The 20,234-nt window shown below is 46.3% G+C and overlaps 2 protein-coding genes across 4 annotated transcripts in view; one reads left to right on the forward strand and one right to left on the reverse strand.

Annotated features, from left to right (window-relative positions):
- Positions 1–3,748, forward strand: part of abca2 (ATP-binding cassette, sub-family A (ABC1), member 2) — a 47,091-nt gene extending 43,343 nt beyond the window's left edge. For all 3 annotated transcript variants that reach the window (XM_030103882.1, XM_030103881.1, XM_030103883.1), the window contains 9 exons: positions 123–301; positions 1,153–1,294; positions 1,403–1,537; positions 1,654–1,757; positions 1,844–1,936; positions 2,031–2,133; positions 2,207–2,344; positions 2,422–2,631; positions 2,878–3,748. In XM_030103882.1, the coding sequence (XP_029959742.1) occupies positions 123–301; positions 1,153–1,294; positions 1,403–1,537; positions 1,654–1,757; positions 1,844–1,936; positions 2,031–2,133; positions 2,207–2,344; positions 2,422–2,631; positions 2,878–2,913 (1,140 nt within the window). In that variant the 3' untranslated portion in view covers positions 2,914–3,748. The remainder of the gene's footprint in view (positions 1–122; positions 302–1,152; positions 1,295–1,402; positions 1,538–1,653; positions 1,758–1,843; positions 1,937–2,030; positions 2,134–2,206; positions 2,345–2,421; positions 2,632–2,877) is intronic.
- Positions 3,749–3,891: 143 nt separating this feature from the next.
- Positions 3,892–18,725, reverse strand: npdc1b (neural proliferation, differentiation and control, 1b). The gene is made up of 9 exons (XM_030103884.1): positions 18,400–18,725; positions 12,321–12,506; positions 9,616–9,705; positions 9,348–9,533; positions 8,897–8,963; positions 8,731–8,812; positions 7,501–7,580; positions 7,311–7,410; positions 3,892–6,959 (listed from the first exon to the last, which is right to left on the reverse strand). The coding sequence occupies exons 1-9, from the start codon at positions 18,467–18,469 to the stop codon at positions 6,888–6,890; spliced, it is 933 nt and encodes a 310-aa protein (XP_029959744.1). The 5' UTR covers positions 18,470–18,725; the 3' UTR covers positions 3,892–6,887.
- Between the last annotated feature and the right edge of the window lie 1,509 nt (positions 18,726–20,234).

A 20,234-nucleotide genomic window follows, 5' to 3' on the forward strand; every position in this document is an offset into this window, starting at 1 on the left:
AGCTCATCCAGTTCGTGTCATATTCGTGTTTGTTCATGTTGCCTTACAACCTTTTTGAACATGTATTTTGTACCAACAGTTTTGGAGGAAGATTTTGTGTGTGACACTCTGACTCCCTCCAGGTGTACAAGTCCAGGAAGATGGGTCGGATCCTGGCCGTGGACCGTCTGTGTCTGGGGGTCCGGCCCGGTGAGTGTTTTGGGCTGCTAGGTGTGAACGGAGCTGGTAAGACCACCACCTTCAAGATGCTGACGGGAGACGAGTGCACCACCGGAGGAGAGGCCTTCATCAACGGGAACAGGTGAGCATCATCGAAGGATTGATCGGCCATTACATTAGGACCACTTCCCTCTGTGAGAGGGACACGTTTATTCCTCAGAGCTCATGTTCAAAGCAGAAACGGGGACTGAAGATTTAAGCCAGTTTGACATTGACTGTGTGAGAACGTCTCCAGACCTGACCCAGATGGTCTGATCAGGTCCATGACCCCGATACGAAGAGTAAAAAAAAGACCAGTTACAGAAATATATTGCAAACCTACAGTACTTTAGTCTATGTCTACAGGAGGCTTGGATATTTATAGAAGATTTGAACATATTTTAGTCTATTTATAGATGTTTTAGACTATTTTTTCGTTCATTTGATGTTAGTTTTAGAATTAATTTTGGCCACCAGTATAAATTTTATTTAGCTTTTGTACACGTTACATTAGTTTATGACAGAATCTGAGCCGATTTTGTCATATCTTAAATCATTTTTGAACGAATAACTTTTGACTAGTTTTCAAACTAGTGGGCTGACCTTTACTGTATTGCTTTACAGTTTTCGACCGGTTTTACAGTAGTTATTGGTTTGTTTTTGGATACTTCACACTGTTAATGAAGCAGTTTTAGACATGTGTCAGTAGGTTTTCAATGTTTCTGGACATATTTAGTACTCATAAAGCAGAAATGGTTCAGCAGAATTGAAGAACCGTTGGACGTGCAGGACAGATGGTCATAATGTTCTGGCTGATTGGGTGGTTTTGAGAAAGTATAAACCTATTTTCTTCCATGAAGTGACGTGTGTGTGTATGTGTGTGTGTGTGTGTGTGTGTGTGTGTGTGTGTGTGTGTGTGTGTGTGTGTGTGTGTGTGTGTGTGTGTGTGTGTAGTATCTTGAAGGACCTGCTCCGCGTGCAGCAGAGTATCGGTTACTGTCCACAGTTTGACGCTTTGTTTGACGACCTGACAGCCAGAGAACATCTGGAGCTTTACACTCGCCTCCGAGGGATTCCCTGGAAGGACCAAGAACGGGTGTGACACACACACACACACACACTCACACTGACCTGCCTCCGTGTGTGACCCGAACCAGGACGTGGTCCTCGTGTTGGCGCTGACAGTGCCTGTGGTCTGCTGTAGGTGGTGCAGTGGGCGTTAGAGAAGCTGGAGCTGTCCAAGTATGCAGACAAACCGGCCGGCACGTACAGCGGAGGGAACAAACGCAAGCTGTCCACCGCCATCGCCCTGATCGGATACCCATCACTCATCTTCCTGGTGGGTTTACCCAACGACCCCGCGAGATGATCGCAGAGTCCAACAGAAAATGATCACTGCAGACCTCCAGGGAACCACACTTTGCTGATGTGTGTATTGTGGGTGACCCGTTCCAGGATGAGCCCACGACTGGAATGGACCCGAAGGCCCGCAGATTCCTGTGGAATTTAATCCTGGACATCATAAAGACGGGCCGCTCGGTGGTGCTGACGTCACACAGGTGAGGCTCCGCCTCCTGCTGCAGCGTTCAGTCGCTGGAGGGCTTTTCTTTTTCCCGTGGTGTGAATGTGTGCATCCATCCTGCAGCATGGAGGAGTGCGAGGCGCTCTGCACCAGACTGGGCATCATGGTGAACGGCAGGTTCAAGTGTCTGGGAAGCATCCAGCACCTGAAGAACAGGTGAGCAGAGCCGTTTCCATTCTGACAGAGTGAGAACCATAAAGACTCACACTCAGCCAAATACAGAGCATGTGGACGACTCGATGTGCTGCAGGTTTGGAGACGGATACATGATCACCGTGCGGACCAAGAGCAGCTCCAACGTGAAAGAGGTGGTTCGCTTCTTCAACAGGAATTTCCCCGAGGCCGTGCTCAAGGTGCGTTACCCACAATCCCTCCGGTTTTTTTCCTTTGACGTGCGCCGGGCGTAACCATGTTTGAACCTCGCAGGAGCGTCACCACACCAAGGTGCAGTACCAGCTGAAGTCGGAGCGCATGTCACTGGCTCAGGTCTTCAGTAAGATGGAGCAGGTGGTGGGGGTGCTGGGCATCGAGGACTACTCCGTCAGCCAGACCACGCTGGACAACGTGAGTCCCCCGAAGACAGAACCCTCTCCTTTAAAGCACAGAGAACCCCCTCCTCACCGCCTCACGTCCTCCTGCAGGTGTTTGTCAACTTTGCCAAAAAGCAGAGCGACAACCTGGAGCAGCAGGAGGTGTCGCCCACCGGTGGAGGACAGTCGCCACTGCAGCGCGTCCTCAGTCTGCTGAAGGCTCGTCCCGCCAACACGGAGCTCAACGCCTTGATCAGCGAGGCGGCCGACGAGCTGGAGAGCGATGACGACGAGGGACTGATCAGCTTCGAGGAGGAGAGGGTGAGGGGGGTGGTGATGGTGGTGGGTGGAGGTGGGGGTCCACCATCGTTCTGCTACTGTACAGATTCTAGCTTTAATACAGCTGTACTAGACCTCAGGGTTTCTTTTTTTTACTTTTAATGAATTAGTCTTTCTTTTTAAAATATATATATATATTGTGTATGTTTGTGTGTGTGTGTGTGTGTGTGTGTGTGTGTGTGTGTGTGTGTGTGTGTGTGTGTGTGTGTGTGTGTGTGTGTGTGTCAGGTGCAGCTGTCCTTCAGCACAGACACTCTCTGTTGAAGTGTTTTTGGATCAGAGGGTGGAGCAGAGCGGACAGGAAGTGATGTCAGCACTCTGTACCTGAGAGAAGGAGCTGACCTCGAGGACCAAATCTGTGTGCAGGGGGGCCCGGGACCCCTGGAACTGGCTTTGGGGGCCGGAGCCCCTGCAGATCTGCAGCTGAAGACTCAGGCTTGAATCTGGACTGAGCACTGTCTCTATATTTCTTTTGAGAACGTCTGCGAGCGGCTGGGCGGCTCCTGTTCCTGCACTGAACACTGCAGCGCCTGTCATTAAACTGTTGTCTTGCTTCGTCTCAGTGACGGAGCAGATCGGGGGGGGGCGGGGGGGGGGGGCTCTGTTTCCTGGTGACGAGACGGATACCAACCGGCTGGTTGTGGTGCTGGTGGTGCCTCCCTCTCTCTCTCTCTCTCTCTCTCCACCCTGAACTCAGTGCTGGGTAGGGGATCACCCTGCAGTGGGGAACAGACCCTCCACTGGCCGGGGAGGCCTGAAGGAACTCTGCATCGCATCACTGTGACAGCCAGCAGGAGCTCTCAGATCATACACCAGTTTAACTTTACGTTCCAGGAACTCGGAGGACTCGGGGACCTTTTTTTCCAACTCTTTGTTTGGCATGTGGGTTTAACAGCTCTCGCTCTCTCACGGGTTTTGTGATAACCGAGTTGTAAAATGTCCTGTTGAAAAAACAAAAAAAACAAGAGTAATTCCTGTGTTATTTCTTCTTTCACAGCTAACTGCAGTCGGATGAGCATTTTCTTGGTGATTATTTTGCCTCTGCTGGACTTTTTGTTTCCTGTTTGAAGGGGTGGTCAATAAACTCAGAAACAAACTGCTGGTGTCATCTGTTAAACTTCATCCTTCTTCCATCCATCGACTTTCCCTTTCAGTCCACAGCTTTGTTTGACATTTATTTTTCATGTCCAGATGTATCTGGATGTGTAAGAAAAATACAGGAGCCAAAACGCAGAACGTTTCACTTCAGATTATAGAAATATTTATTGGTTTCTTTTCAGCTCTGCTATATCCACATGCATGCTAAACATGGTGGTCAACACGTGTGTAAAGAGCTCCGAACATTGAGTGTGAAAACAGTCAGTATCAAAGGTCAGCGAGTTTATAGGTAGTGAGGAGATCAACCATCATCATCATCATCGTCATCATGGAGGATGAGCATAGAGGTGTGTGTGTGTCTACAGACAGGAAGAAAAGCAGCAGAGCTACATAACATTAAAAAAGTCAAAGATGAGATGTGTTTCAAACGCCCAACAGTCAGTTTGTTCGTTGAACTCGGCACACAGTCAACAGTCTCAGGCCTGCTTCCTTCTCACACAGTATGGAGTCCGTCTGATCTGAGCAGGTCTGGTGGAGGAGCCGCAGTGGAGCGACCTTCCTGAGAGGACAGTAAGAGGCCACATGTTGGAGCCTGATGGACAGACAGCAGGGCACACTCAGGGCACACAAACCCTTTTTCCAGGTAGCTAGTTCAGCGCTGGAGCTAAGCCGATTCCGACGTAGCAACTCCTAAGAACCGTGTGCTAGGAGCCAACTGGGAGCCACTTCACTACGTCATATGTAGTTAACTCAACGGCCACTCCATATAGAAGCCAACGATGGAGGAGCTCGTTGTGTCCATGTCAGCGCTGTTCCGGACTTTGCAGACCGACATCTCACTGTGAGTGGCTACCCGCCTTCAGAGCGGTTGTTCAAACAATTACGTGTTTTCAGCAGTCTCAAACACCCTGCCAGACGCCCGTGGTGTGTGTGCAGTAGGTGTGTCCTGTACGTACGTTAGTGTGACTGGCTCCCGAAAGAAGACAATCAGACCTGGAACGCAGGAACGAACAAGGAATACAAAGTGTCAAGACTTCTAGAATGTCTAAGAGTTCTATAATGCGTCAGATCTCTCAAACGTCTCCAGCACTATAGAATATGTGGAGCTGTAGAACATGTCAGGATTCTAGAACTTTTCAGAATTTAACGATGTGTTGAGCATTTGAGCATTTGTCATACTTCTAGAATTTAATGTCTGTGACAGTTCCAGGATGTGATCATTCCAGATTACATCACGATTCTTCCAGAATTCTTGAATCAGTGAGAGATCTACAATGCCAGATTTGTTTGACCTCTAGAATGTCTGGGAGATTCGTGATAGTTCTAGGATGTGTCAGAGTTCTACAATGTGTGTTTTAGACCATCAGAGTTTTCTAAAGTCTGTGTGTTCTAGAACGTGTGATAGTTCTAGTCAATGTCAGAATTCAAGTACAATCCCAGAGTGGTATAACATGTGAGAGTTGAATGATGTGTCAGAGGTCCAGAATCTTTCAGAGTTCTAGATTGTGTGGGCATGGAGAGTATTTGAGTGAGTACCTTATAAAGGGTTACAGCATGGACTTCACAAAGCGTGTGCAAATATAAAGAAAGAACCGAGAGAACGGTGAAGGAACACGCAGAGTGAGAGGTCGGATCTCGTCTGCTGTACGCAGTAGCAGCTATTTACACGTCACAAAACCATGGGGACAAGCCATGTTAGTCAGGTACTGTATGTACAGGCTGGGTTCTCTGTTTCAGAGTTCAGATAAAGAAGTTTCAAATTCCTTTGAAATCATTCAAGTTCTATCATATATATATAGATATATTCCTATAGATCCGTATAATGGTCGTTACCAAGTTTGCAGAAGAAACTTGTCAGAAGTATAAATGCATATTGACGGTCGGGTTTCGTACAAAGCGTCATCACTTCATGCATAGAAGAACTAGACTGAGAACACAAAGGCTACAGAACGTACGGATACAGATCACGGTGCTGCGCAGAGCTCATGTTTAAAACCTCATTTAAAACAAATACTGAAATAAAACCACTGCCTGCTCTGAGAGCCCAACCCAGGAGGGTTATGGTTTACTCATAAATACAGAAATGGGAAAAGTTTGATCATAGCTCAAAGGCAAAAGAAAACAAGAGGAATTCTGGTTTATTCCACCCTGTTTAGGGGGATGTTTGGGCTCGGATAATGCTTGTTCAACTCTGTCAAGTAAAAGTTCCTTAATAACGTGCCTGGAACGTTAATCCATCTTTTAATCTCACTGATTCTCAACACAAACAAAATAAGATCTTTTTATAAAGACAACTCCTACTGTCTTAGACCAATAAGCAGGAGGATGCTAACGCTAACTAGCATTAGAGATCTCTATTTGAGACAGCAGACTGAAGATAGTCCATGAAAACACTTCTGACAATAAGGATTTGTTCCCCTGTTGACGCTCCAGATGTGCATCTGCGAATGTCGCTGATTGTGTGAAACGCTTCGAGAACGCTAAAGCACGGGGAAATCCGCTACATAAGTGAAGGCACGTGTTTTTTGTTTGTTTTTTAAGCTTCCTGAAACAGTGTTTCATGCTAACTAGCCACGTAGATCTTGCTAGCTTGAGGGAACTCTTAATCACAATATGAAGAAGCTGAACATTACACAAACTGCTGTTTCTCTTTACATTTTCAATAGTCTGCAAGAGAGCTGCTAATGCTAACTAGCATTGGGAATGCCCATCCCCGATGACAAACAAAATATACAATTTACTTTTGGTCTGAACAGTTTTTATCTGCCCAATTCTTTTTAAAATGTCTTGTTTACCAAGATTCTGGGAACAATGCTAATGCTACATATCATTAGCGGTCTGAATGAGATGTTGTTGAGTTAGCTTCGCCAGCTGAGCCACGGGAAAAAATAAACCAGAGTCCTCTTTTAGCGTACAGCGCAGTACTTCACTGTGAAGTACTCAAAGCTACAATAATGAGAAGAAAAAAAACAACAGAAAAACAAAAAGATGGGAGACTTTGGTCCCAGATTCAGTCCTACTTCAGACAGGAAGCCAGTGCTCTGATCCGTCAAATGTCCATCCCCGGTCCAACAATAAGAGTTGGACTTCGAGCACAGGTCAAACTGCGCTGCATTCCTTATGTGAAAACCGTCCCGGGTTTACTTGTGGAATCTCTGCAGGTAAAGCGTGGAGTCGTCGAACAGCGGGTTCTTCACCTCCATTTCACCCGTCTGAGGAAACGCAGAGCAGAGCAGAGGATTCTGGGTTAAACAGAATGTATGAAATGTAGCAGAGAAGCCAAAAACACAAGCAAATACCAGCAGAAGTTAAGATCTTGGAAAGATAAATGAGTCTGTGCTGTAACTGTGACATTAAGAATCTTTATCTGAGAAACAATTTTGCTTGGTTTATTAAATCTTTTCAGGCTGATTTGATCTTATTCGGTCAATCTTAATGATTTTCTTCATTTGTGAGTATTTTGAAAGCAGATTTTAAAGACGTTTAAACCTTTACTCCAACACACTGACGCTGTCTGGACACGTTACCGCTCATGTCCTGCTGACTCGGCAGGCGGGACTCACCGGGGCCAGACCGGGACACTCGTACACCGTGAAGTCTCCGTCCTCGTTCTCCTCGTCCGTTGATGCTCCAGAGTCGGGAACCTTTGGCTCGTCTCTGTGTCTGCGCACACACACACACACACACACACAGAGTCACGGTGTATTCCAGGAAGCTGAGGCAGATTGAAGCGGGCAGGCGAGCTGGACTCACTTCTCCAGAGAGAGCATCTGCTGCTTCTGGTGCTGGTAGTGGTACATCTGAGCACTGTGGGCCAGCTTCTTGTCCCCAGGCTGCAGCGGGGGGGTTGGGGGGTGAGAGGACAAAGAGTCAGAGGTATCTGGCTACAGTGGTCAGCTGGCCTGCAGTCCACTGCACGCGTCCCAGCTGCACGTGTTCACGTCTTATCTCAATACCATCAAACTACCGGACCAACCAACGCTTGATCAGATTATATAAAATAAAGAAGCTGCTAGAAAACTGAAAAACATTTACATTTTCACACAATGACCAAAAATATTTGGTTTAAAGGGGCTGTAAAATTCATTTTTTGTATGTTTTAACCTTGTTATATAGTTATGTACTCACCAAAAACACCCCAAAGCATTTTTTTCCTTCGTGCCTGTGTGTTTGAGCTTGCCTCGTGTTTCTGCTGCTCAGAGAGGCAGCCCCTCCCGCACCCGTGAAAACGCTCTGTTAACCCATAGTGACGTCAATAGGAGAAGACGGCTCCCCTGAGCCCCCCTCCCGCAGGCCCTCGGCAATCAGCATTGCCGCTTTTTGTATCTCCGATTACGGAGATAAACTTTAACCATCGTCTGAAAGCAACAATAAAGCAGGAGCAAGAGTCTGAAGGGTCTGAAGGGTCTGCGCTTGGTGAGTTTCTAACAGGAAAAGACGTTTTCACATGTCTTTGTGTGTAGAGAAGCTAGAGCTAAAGAGCTAAAGCTAGCCAGCGTATTTGTTTTGAAGCGCTGATTGGTTGAAGAAGCTGTCAGTCAAAGTCCACAGGGGGAGAGGCGGGATTTCAGTGAAACGGAGTGTTTTTCTCTTCTGGGTTTCAGAATTAGCCCCAGAAAATATTTGATTTCACACAAAATGACTTTTCCTTAGCGCCAAAAATAAACTATAACCATGTTAATGCCATTTCTAGGGTTTGGACTAAAAAGCATGACACAGCCCTTTAACTTTGAAACTGGGTCAAACCACCTGGAAAACATCTGCATAATCACAACAGCTGCTGGTTTGTTAAGAAACTGCTAAACTGGACCAGTTTTGCTGAATCAGGATGTTCCTGAGGATAAAATTCATCAAATCCACAGTAACTGCGGATTGAGCTGAGGAGAACTGAGGAGTATTAAACATTACCCAGGAAAAATGAGCAGAAAAAGATTTTCGTGGTGTAAAGTCATTTCTCTGTCCCCGTGGCTGGTCTGCACTCACCATGCTGTCGAAGGTTTGAGCCTTCATCAGTCCGTAAGCAGGGTAGTCCACTTTCTGAGTGAGACGCACTCCTTTCTGTAATCTGCAGAAATGACAGACTTTTAGCCTCCGAGGTCACGAGTCTCCGGTAAACCGGGTGGAACAGACCGGTGAGCGGGGAGCGTACCTGACCCAGCAGGCTCCGGCGGCGAGCAGAGCCAGCGACCCGGCCACGATGAACACGCTGCTCAGGACTGAGAACACATAGAGACAGACGGTCAGGGGCAGCTGGAAGTGGGGGGGTCTGCGAGTGCGGGCGGTGGACATGACGGCCGGCGGACCCTGAGGACTCTGAAGGGATCTGAGAGGATGTGAGGGGAGCGGCCGGTATGGCGGCGGCGCCGCACAGAGGCACATTGATGGACTAACGAGGCGAAGCAGAACTAACGGACATGAGACAGACCGCCTTCACGCTTCACAAAGGAGGCCTCTGAAGATGCTTCGGCCCCGGGGGGGCTTCGAGTCTGCTGATGTCACTGCACGCCAGTGGTCTGCTGCACCTGCTCCAGGGAGCCCGGTTCGATCCCAGCTGACTGCCCTCCAAAGGTCAGGCAGTGAGTAAACAGGAGGAGACTCACCGATGAAGGCGTGGTCGTTGGAGGGGTAGGGCACGATGACGGGGTCCCTCAGCAGAGTGGGGGTGTGGTTTGTGGCGGTGGGGGCGGCGGTAGTGATGGTGGTGGGCGGAGCCACGCTCTGATTGGCGCTCTGCTCTGTTGGAGGCGCTCTGGGGGCGGAGTCGGGCTGTTTGGGTTCCTCAGAGGCTGCAGTAAGGAGGGGAAAGCTATGGTGAGAGGTTCTGAGTGGAAACGCTGGAACAGGCTGAGGGGCGTCACGGTTCGATACCTAGCAGCTTGGATTGGGTCCTCTGCTCGCTGATGACGGCCGACAGGAAGTCGATCTCCTCGTCCAGCTCGGGATAACTTTTCACTTTATCTGGAACAACATTAAAACAGAACCGTCTTGATCTGGCAGCGTGACAGTGGTTGGTACAGTCGCATCACATCAGAAAAATCCAGGTCTGAACCCACAACACCGTATTTCTAGAGAGCGGTCTTAGTCTCAAGATCAGTCTTGAGATCACATTTTTGAGGATTTAGTCTTGACTTGGGTTTGGCCCCTTATTGTCTGAATACATATTGAATATTTAGGTCTTGGTCCAGACCTGGTCTCGGGTTAAGTGGTCTTGACTACAACACTACCCACTGTGCATGTGAATCAGCATAAACCTGACATGGTTGCTGCAGAAATGAGAGTCTTACTGACTTCATTCAGTAGCAAACAAGCCATAAATCATGCACTGACACGCACTGTGTTGTACTGTTTGGCTTTACAAAGATCAAGTAAACACAGCTGTCAAAACCTGCTTAATGTCTCAATCTAATTTCAGACTAAACATCTCCTTAAAGTAAGCATCCTTAAACATTTTATCTATTTTTTTCATGTATTTGTAAATACAAATAAACAACATGGGGTGTGTGAATGGTAAGAGGAAGGTAATGCTGATTCTGAGAACCAGGTGGAATTAAAATAAATAAATACATTCTGGGAAGTGGATTTTTACTTCAACAAATGCTTCAGAGCTGTCTCCTGTCATCAGTACCATTAAAAAACAACTCAACCCTCTAGTGGCTGAGAAGAGAAGTGCAGAAGTGCATTCTGGGAATGTTTAATGAGTGAAACTGTTGTTTGAAGCCTTGGAGACCCTTGAGGAATTGTCTGGCCAGGAGAGTCAAAATGAAATCAATAAGTCTTTAGGTCCAGTAGAAAAATTGTCCTCAGACTTCTCTCCGACTTCATTCAGCTCTCACCACTTCAGCTTCCTCAAACATCCCATCTGGACCCTCCAGATCAGGGGGTCAGGGGCCACATATAGCCCAGGTTCATGTGGAGTGGCCAGGAGGACGGTGAAATAGTGCCATAATACCCTTTACATTTCAATTCTATGTGAAATGTTAAAACAACTTCCCATATAACGGTTGTACTATGGCTGTTTTTACAGACGGACTCTGACAGAGTAGCTTTGAGGCTAGTTTGAAGGCAACGAGGAGCTAAGGATCTCAGTGCTGTGTCTGCTACTTTCGAAAATGTGTTAAAGTTGGTGTTTTATTTAAAATTTTACATTTTTCTTGGTGGTTTGGCAGGCCAGACTGGAGCTTCTTACGTGCAGGTTTTGGAAAACAGTGCTTATGTTTGACACCCCTGGTCTAGACCCTACACCAGATCAAAGGAAGCTACACACATTTCATTTCACTTCATAGCACCTTGAACATTATAGTCGCTTCAGTATGATCAGCATGACGGGGACTGAAGAGAACTTTCTCAGGTGTACTAGAAACGCTGGGATGTAAAAGTAAAACATGATCAAATGTTATATTTTTTTGTATTTATCAAGGTTAATTCCATTTTCATTTATATTTTTCTATAGTGCCAAAAACAACACAGCCATGTCAAAGCACTGACAGAGAAAAGTCCAACAATTCCACATGAGCAGACAGAGGGACGATGGAAAGGAAAAACTCCATTTTAACAGACAGAAACCTGCAGAACCAGAACCAGACCCAGGTGTGTGTGTGTGTGTGTGTGTGTGTGTGTGTGTGTGTGTGTGTGTGTGTGTGTGTGTGTGTGTGTGTGTGTGTGTGTGAGATCCACTCTGACACCCAGTTGACTCCAAACGTCTTTGGATGAAAACATGCAGCGTTAGCGAGGAGGAGGAGGAGGAGGAGGAGGTGAGCGGATGTGGATGCTGGAGTCGGGTCCTCCACAGAATGATGAATGAAATCTGTCACTATGGCAACAGGGAGGAGGCAGGAGCAGGAAGATGAGGGAGAAGAGGAGGCCGAGCCTCCGCTGCCGCATGCTGCACCAGAGCAGGGCGACGTGCCAGAGCATTGTCTGGATTTGTTCTTATGAATATTATTTGGTGAATATTGTTATTCAGTGAATAACAGTGCTCTTTCTCTTGACTCGAATTCATGCAGACATCTGCAGTTCCCAACTGCTTTGCTGTCTTTGTCACTATTTTTTGATTGAATGGAGCTATTTATACTTCAGCCACTAGGTGGCAACACCGTTTCCTGCCAGGCTATTTCTGGAGCTGTGTGAACAGTGTTCAGGAGTCAAGCATCCCAATAATTTCTGCATTCAGCGTCTTTTATCAAAGTAACATTGACATATTTTAAATTCTTGTTAGACATTTCTCAATCATTTAGTTTCACCCTGTCCCACTTTTTTTTTGTAATGTTTAGAGTACTTTAATCTGTTAATCCTATCTGTTTTCACCGTTTTAATTTATTGAGCTGTTTTCAGCCTGGAGCTAAGACCATTTTGGAAAATTTTCCAAAATGTTTATCCATGCATAATCTCCTGTGAGCTTCATGGAGCGGGGACCTGTCAGAAATGTTGCAGAAAAAAACCTTTATAAATTTTTGAAATTCAACATTACATACAATAATGCTTCTTCCACCGAATGTGGCAGGAAACAGAAACCAAACTGAAACTTTCCCAACAGGATCTTTATCTTTCAGTGGCTTTAGGAGAAGATGACTGACCTTTACTGGAGTGAGCGGAGTGCGCAGAGTGAGCAGAGTGAGCAGAGTGTCTCCTCTGAACCACACAGCGCCCTCTGGAGTTCTCCACAAGGGGCCGCAGGCAGGGGCCACATCGGGAGCCGCCCGGCAGGCAGAACTCCCGGCCGGCCCGGGCGCAGTCCAGACTCCGAGGACACTGCTGGAATCCTGCGACACACAAACACACAAAGCACCGAGACCATGAGGCTCCGTTCAGGGCTCGTCCTCTCCGAAAAACATTCCTCTTTTTTTCCCCAACTGGATTCTGAGGTGAAAGCTCCACACGTGCAGAAATGTGCAGATCCACAGCCAGAGTGTGTTCTCTTTTCAGGAGTGTGCTCTCTATTTGGTGGTATTCTTTTAATGAACGGGGGGGGGGGGGGGGGGGGGCATGAATGCATGAATGAAACAGGGCTTGGTTGATTTATTCACCAGTTCTGGCCTACAGTCACGCACACACACACGCACGCAAATACATGTGCACATACACATGAGATGAAAGCATACATATACATTCGCACAAATAAACACACATGCACTGCAGCAAACACAAATGACGGTACATAAACACACACACACACACACACGCAAACACTGGGTCTCTGCAGAGCCTGTGTAGCAGCCTCTTGCACCACCAGGGGAAGAAATAAATTAGTCCAGATTATCAATATTAACCTGTTTAGCTTCCTCTACTGCCGAAGAGCCTTGGCAACAGTTGTCATGACGACTGTCATGGCAACGGAGGAGGTGTAACGTCATCACGGGGGTGAGTCACCGCGAGGAGACGGAGGGGTTTGGTTCGTGTGGAGGAGAAACCTTCATCACAGGTGATAACTGCTCTCATCCAGGCAGGGACACTCACACTCACACTCACACTCACACACACACACACACACATACACACTCACGCTCACGCTCACACAAACACACAGCATGCTTTTTGCAGTCTCAGGTGTCCTTGTGGCTCTCCTCCTCGCTGCAGCAGCTAATCCATGCAAAGCTTCTCTGCTGGCGGACGGAGAGCCGCGGGACAATGTGCCGCCTTGTTCCTGAGAGACACGGAGATGTGAGACGTCCGACACGCAGCAGCCACACTCGGACCCTGTCTCCAGGACCGGCAGTGACCATATGTGGCTCTCAGTCCCATGAAGGGCTCAAAACACTGAGACCCACAGCTAAACAGCTGACTGTAGCTCTGCAGCAGTGAAAGCGGCTGCAGCGCATTGCTGGCAATACAGCACTGACAGCAATTCTTTGTACGGAGTAGTTTGGAGGGAAACAGTGTTTCCACAAGACATATCACTTGTTAAGACATTTTGAGACAAATTTAAGACATCTGAATGAAACACGGTGAAAGATTTAAAGAACAACTACTAAAACATCTGCAGACATAAAATAGGCAGTAAAGATGAATCACTTTAGTTACAGCGAAATTCATCCAACTCTTTTCTCTCTTCAAAGAACCATGTGGTAACTTCTTAAATTAGAGTTGTACATGTAAAGTTGTTGACTCAAATTCTAATTTTGTAAATATATAAAATAGAAAAAAGAGTTTTGGTTTTGATTCATCACAGTGAAGACAAAACGCTGGCAGACATGGTCGCTCCGAGCATTTCTGCGGATCGTGTCGTATTGCGGTTTAGTTTGACGTAGAAATCTAATGTTGACAGAGACATGAGAACCCTGTGCTGTCCGTCCTTCAGAATGCGGATGTCTTAAGTCTCCTCTCAACACAACCCGTTGGTCCCTCAGCTGCTTGGAATGCCAGCACATTCAAATCATTGGACGGCGGAGCTTCGAGTTCCATCAGACTGTGTTACATCTGTCAGCAGCTGCACAGCCTTAAAATACACTCCATTCTCAGGAAGTCACAGTTTCCTAGCAACCTTTTGGTCCTCCGTTTCATTAGAGGAAAGGAAACATGTTCGATCTCACTTTGCTTGTCACCTCAAGGCTGCCCCAATCCCAGCTCAATGGAGGAGCTTCACTGTCGTGTACAAACGTCCTTCAGCAGTATATCAACACTGAGTGGGATCTTTTTTAAACGTTTTTTTTTTCTAAAAAAACAACTTGCTGTGAATCCGAGCACTACATAAGCATAAGTAGAACTGCTATCTTAAAAATGGAAACTTTGACAAGTAATCTTGATCATACATCCTGTTTTTTACTGAAACACTGGAGGATCTTCTCTCCCTCCTGTCTCAAAATCCCACCGCTTCCCTGAATCACATCCTGCAGACTGAAGCGGCTCTGTGTATTTGGGGGTTGGAGTTAACGGGACGGGGTCTTTTAATAGAGGTGGTGCTGAACGGAGACGCAGAAATAGAAACCTCTGTCTGTGATCGATGTCTGTTCCAGGATCAGATCTGAGTCACTGAGTGAGTTTTAATGGATCAGGATGTGCGCCCAAATGAGCCTAATGTCCGACACGGGCTGATCTGTGAGTGTGGATCGCATTAATAATGCTAATGCAACATGTGAAAGCTCTTCTCCGTGTTTCTCTGAAGCTCCACGGTGACAGGTGGGAAATTATGCAGCGAGGCGCCCTGACATTAACGCAGATGGAAATGCCAGCTGATGGCGGCGATGCTTTGATGCTGCGCGTGTTCAAACAGGGATGATGGCAGCTCACACAGGAGCAGCGGGGCACACAGAGGTGCTGCACAGCGGAGGAACACCAATCCAGATGGATCAGCGCAGCGCAAAAACTAAATGCCAACCAGTCGCTTTAAAGACCACAGGAGGTACAAGGAACGCATTTTCTATGGATTTATCTCCTGTTTTGGAACTAAACTTGAAAGCGGCGTGAAATAACATCACATGTTGATGATGAGAAGCAACGTGAGGCAACAGGTACCAGCATCAGTACAGTTCGGAGGAATTGAACCGGCTGTCCTGTCCAAGCCAGGTGTGCAGTGGACGGTGTGACACTGACAGCAATGAACAGAGGAAAGGCTTCATGTCAGCTACAGACTGAAGAGACCAGCGAGAAGGAAAGGGACGTATCCACGAATGAAAAAACATAAAAGTGTAGTGATAGAAAGAAAGCAATGTTCTCCTCTAACTGATCTCTTTTAGCCAACAACTGAAAAGAAATATGAGCTACAAGACGCTAACGGCTAAACTGACTTATTGTTCATTTTAAAAACAGGCAGGGGGTCATTTTCTGCACTGCTGAGCCTTTTATTCACTCTAAATCAGGGTCTCAAACTCCAGTCCTCGAGGGCGGCAGACCTGCATGTTTTCCATGTCTCCCTGCTTCAACACAGCTGAATCTCATGAAGGTTCGTCTCCAAGTCCAGCAGAAAGCCAGATAACGAGCCTCATTGCAATCAGCTGTGTTGAAGCAGGGAGACATGGAAAACATGCAGGTTTGCAGCCCTCGAGGACTGGAGTTCGAGACCCCTGCTCCAAATGGAGCCACATCAGTTTCTATTCATTCTGTCAAACTACAACATGAACTGAGGGTGTATTTATTTATTGTTTTTGGGTTCTGAATTGATTTCAGGCGGGACTGAATCAAACGGTGGTTATAATTCGGCGTGGTGAATTAGTACCGAGAGCTTTCAGTAAATTAGAAGTATTAAATCATGTGGAACGCCTCCATTGATCTCATACAACAAATGCAGCTGAAGCAGAGTCGGGCATGAAGAGTCAGTCATCCACTGCGGCCCAACAGCTCACAGAGTGCAGTCAGCAGAGTCTGAACAACGCTGATAAAACACAAGGGAAAACTGATAAAGCAGCCACACGGTGTGGCTTCACATCTCCTATTTCTGCATAACTCACTCTGAAAACCGACGAACCTGGGATGGAAAATAATGGTAGCACTAGAGCATATCAGAGTTTCTTTCAAAGGGTTAAAATTTCTTTTCAAGTTTGTGAAAAAAGTTGATCGTTCAGCATTTTTGGATATTTTAAGATGAACTGCAAAAACTCAACTTCACAAGTTAATATAAGATCAATGACTCAAAAGTCTGTACATCCACACACGATGCATTTAGGTGCAGACAGACACTCCAGATATGTTTTTCCAGATTCAACAGGTCCATTAAAAGTGTATTTATGGCTCAAAAATAAATAATAATTGTGATCTACAATTGGAGATCATCACACAACAGAAGTAGTTATGTGACTGTCCATAAAGAAGCTTTGGGCTGTGACTCGTCATGAGTGTCGTCTCATTCATAATAAAGAACTAAATCAGGACATTGTCTTGAATTGGTGATATGACGAAATACAGAACCCAATGACAAACCGAGGTTAACGTATTTAGCAAAGTATTAAGTCTCTCTTGCGATCTTCTCTGCTTTATTTCAGTAAACGTCACGTTGTTTCAACACGTTCCGTTTGATGAAATGAGTCCATTGGCTTTCTCAGAGTGGTGCTGTGGATCTCCGTGCTGACGGAGCTGGGAGGGAGGAGCGCTCTCAGCTCCGACAGCAGGAACGTGTTACTGAAGGAAGCCAGAGCCAACGCTCACACCTCCACTCTAATAGCAGGGAGGCCGCGAACACAGTGGCCACCGACACAGCCTGGGAGCATCTCCAACCATCCATCCCAACGACCCATTCATTCATCCACCCACCCATCCATCCATCCACCCATTCATTCAGTCATTCATCCACCCATCCATCCACCTGTCCACCCACTCATTCATTCAACGAATAACCAATCAATTGATGCATCGTCCATCTGTTTGTCAATCCACCCATTCCTCCGCCCATTAGCTCACCCATCCATCCATCCATCCATCCATCCATCCATCCATCCACCCATGCAGCTCTGAATCATCCCTCTCTCCATCCTCGCTGCCTTAATCGGATTTCATCTGCTCAGCCTCTCATCCAGACGCCACGGCTGACGTCACAGAGCAGAAAAGCCCCCCGGAGCCACGATGGCAGCTCCATGAGCCACGGCAGCACCCTCAGCCTCACAGCGAGGAGAAACTACTGACATTTAAACTACACTTAAACATCTTTAAACTTCTTTAGAATTGTAGTTTGATTCTGGATCATTACATGATGAAGGCCTTGTTTATGTGATATCTTCAAGTGAAAACAGAAACATTTTTGCGAGTGTCCATTACACGACAACTGTGTTCGGAGCCACACCGATGCCACAATGAGAACAAAACTTTCTCAGAACAGCGACCACTAGTGGCCATGAACCACATCGTTTTCAGCGTTTCCGCCATTTCCATGTAAACAGAACTCATCTTCAAAACATTGCTGGGTAAACATGGAACTTTTCTGAAACAATATGCAAAAATGATGGCTGTTTTCACTTGAAATGCTGTGTGAGCGGGTCTACAATGCCCCAACAACACCCCCAAAAAAATAAACACAGGAGAGGCAAACTATTCAGAATTTCGTAAAACTCCCATTTAATTAAAGTAAACATTGTTTTCCAACTTCATTTCTTTAAAATAAATTTGGTCTTTTTTTAAGATTTTGCAGCATAGTTTTGCTGCTTTTGACATGAAAAGAGCTGAAAAAATGTTTTCTTAATTTTTTGTTTTTTGTCAGAAAAAAAATAAATCTAAACGTGACCTAATACTTACACGCAGATATTTATTGTAGCTGAATTAAAGTAATTGAAATATAGAAAGCATCATTTGTTTCAATTTAAATTGATAAACACGCTCTTAAAAGTGTCAGTCCTCATTTTATATTTTCGAAATTAATTTCAATATCTACTCCTTTTAAAATGACAGGAAGCTTAATAGTTTTTCGAAAAATATGAATTTGCAATTATTTATTGGCATATCTAACAACTTCATCTAAAAACATTAAGTAAATCTACAGAAATAACAGATTAATAGGCTCATGTGGCGATTTAGTAGCCTGATCTCATTTATTTTTTTACATTTAGCAGTACCTTACGCTGCGTTTTATGTTGTACCATAACAAGATGTTAAGCTAAAAATATGTATGTTAATAAAAAAAAATCCCTTCAAAAAATTTTTAAAAAGTGAGAAACCAAGTCCAACAAAGACCTGCGGGGAACGAGTTATCCACAGTCAGACCCCGGAGGACCGACCCGCGGCGCAGCGTCTCACCTGTGAGGCAAGTGCTCAGCGCCAGCAGGGCCGCGAGCACCGCAGCCTGGCCGAGTAGCGGAGCCCCCATCCTGGGCACAGCTCCGGCGGAGGGCGCGGATTCGGAGCAGCGGTGTTGGCGAGAGGTAGAGGAAGAAGAGGAGGGTCGGTGCGCATCATCCCCCCATCCCCGGGAGGACTCCGAGAGAAAAAGCCAGAGATGAGAAGCGGGAGCGGGCCGGTGGTGGGGGCAGCGGGGGCCGGCCGCGGGGCGCCCTGTTAGCTGCGAGGCGTGAGCTCTCCTCCGGACGCTCCGACGGCTCAGAGACGGTCTGACGGACGATGGAGGTCTGATGCGGCTGAGAGCTGCGTCCGCATGTCACCGCGTGACGTCATCACGCTGCAGCCGGCACCGCCCACAGTGCGTGCGCGCGCGCGCGTGTGTGCACGCACATCTACTGCCTGAAGCCTGATGCCCACTGCCATCAGACTCAGGTGGGGTGGGGCAGAAATTGGTACACTGTTTTATTAGGGACCGAGCCCGAGGGCGAGGTGGCCTCAACTGAGGCCACCTTGCCTGAGGGCAAGGCCTCTATTGTTCTTCGTTCGTTTCTTATTATTATCGTCACCACCTGTTTGACAGCAAATTTGACCCCCTAAACATGCATGAAAACTCACCAAATTTGGCAGGCACATGCAGACTGGTGAAAAATTTCATAAAATGGAAAAAATAACCCCATATCTCCATCCGCTCTCTAGCGCCACCTAGAAATGTGAAAAAAGGCCACCGTAACTCGCAGGAATGTCGCAGAGAGATCAAACCAACTCTCATGCGTTCGTCTCCTCGAGATCTACAAAAAAGGATCTGATATTTTTATGCTAAATCCAACAGGAAGTCCGCTATTTCAAGTTATATGTCAAATTTTGATGAAAATCAGCCGAAAATGACTCCTCCTTTAAAAATTATCTGCTCCGAGAGCGCTTGTCGTGGAGACGTCAGAGTAGTGCCAAATAAAAGAGGACAAGTTTCTCTCACAAAGTTGTTAAAAACTTTTTCAAAAGTCTCAGGGTGTGGATTTTATTAACCCTTAAAGTTTGAAGTCTGAAAACACACTTGCAACACTACAATGGACAGTGCGACCCGCACGAATGTCGCAGAGAAATAAAATCAACATGGATGAGTTCGTCTCATCGAGCTCTACAATTTACCAAGAGACATACCTATACCTAAATCCAACAGGAAGTCCGTTATTTCCTGTCAAATCAAATGTGCCTCAAAACACTTTTCACTCAAAAACCACTAATATGGACTGTTTCACCCTTCACAGTGTCGTACAGAGAAAAGAAACATATGCATGCGTTCATCTCATCGAGATCTACAACTTACTCACTCGTACCCATGACCTAAATCAAACAGGAAGTCCGTCATTCACACTTTTATTGTACATTTTTGCTCAAAAACTCTCTCCTTCTTCACCAATTAAGGCTTCCATGGTCAAAATTATAAGTCTGACTGCTCTGAAAACTTGATATATGTAAAGACAACTAAAATGCCTATCAAAGTTGAGGGTGTTTTTTTTCATTTTGGGCAACGGGAATGCCAAGACCAGCTGTTTTTACCAAAGAGAAACTGTGTGTCTGCCGAGTCACACTCTAACATCATGTGACCTGCTTATGCCATATATGGGCATTGAGCCTCGAGGCTGATCTGAGAGCTGCTGTAAAACATTCTGCATGTTGTCCCTGCTTTCCGCAGTAGATGGCGCTCCGTGACCATAAATCACACGAGTGATGGATTGCTGCTCAAACAGGCAAATGAATGTATGGAATCACACTCACATGGATATATTGGTGTT

This window comes from Salarias fasciatus, chromosome 12 (genome assembly GCF_902148845.1).
Source record: "Salarias fasciatus chromosome 12, fSalaFa1.1, whole genome shotgun sequence".
Classification (NCBI taxonomy): domain Eukaryota; kingdom Metazoa; phylum Chordata; class Actinopteri; order Blenniiformes; family Blenniidae; genus Salarias; species Salarias fasciatus.

Coding starts and splice junctions, on each gene's coding strand:
- npdc1b (XM_030103884.1), bottom strand. CDS start 18,469: ATGGGGGCTCCGCTACTCGGCCAGGCTGCGGTGCTCGCGGCCCTGCTG. Junction 8,813..8,896: donor GCCGGAGCCTGCTGGGTCAG/GTACGCTCCCCG, acceptor TCATTTCTGCAG/ATTACAGAAAGGAGTGCGTC. Junction 6,960..7,310: donor AGTGTCCCGGTCTGGCCCCG/GTGAGTCCCGCC, acceptor GCGTTTCCTCAG/ACGGGTGAAATGGAGGTGAA.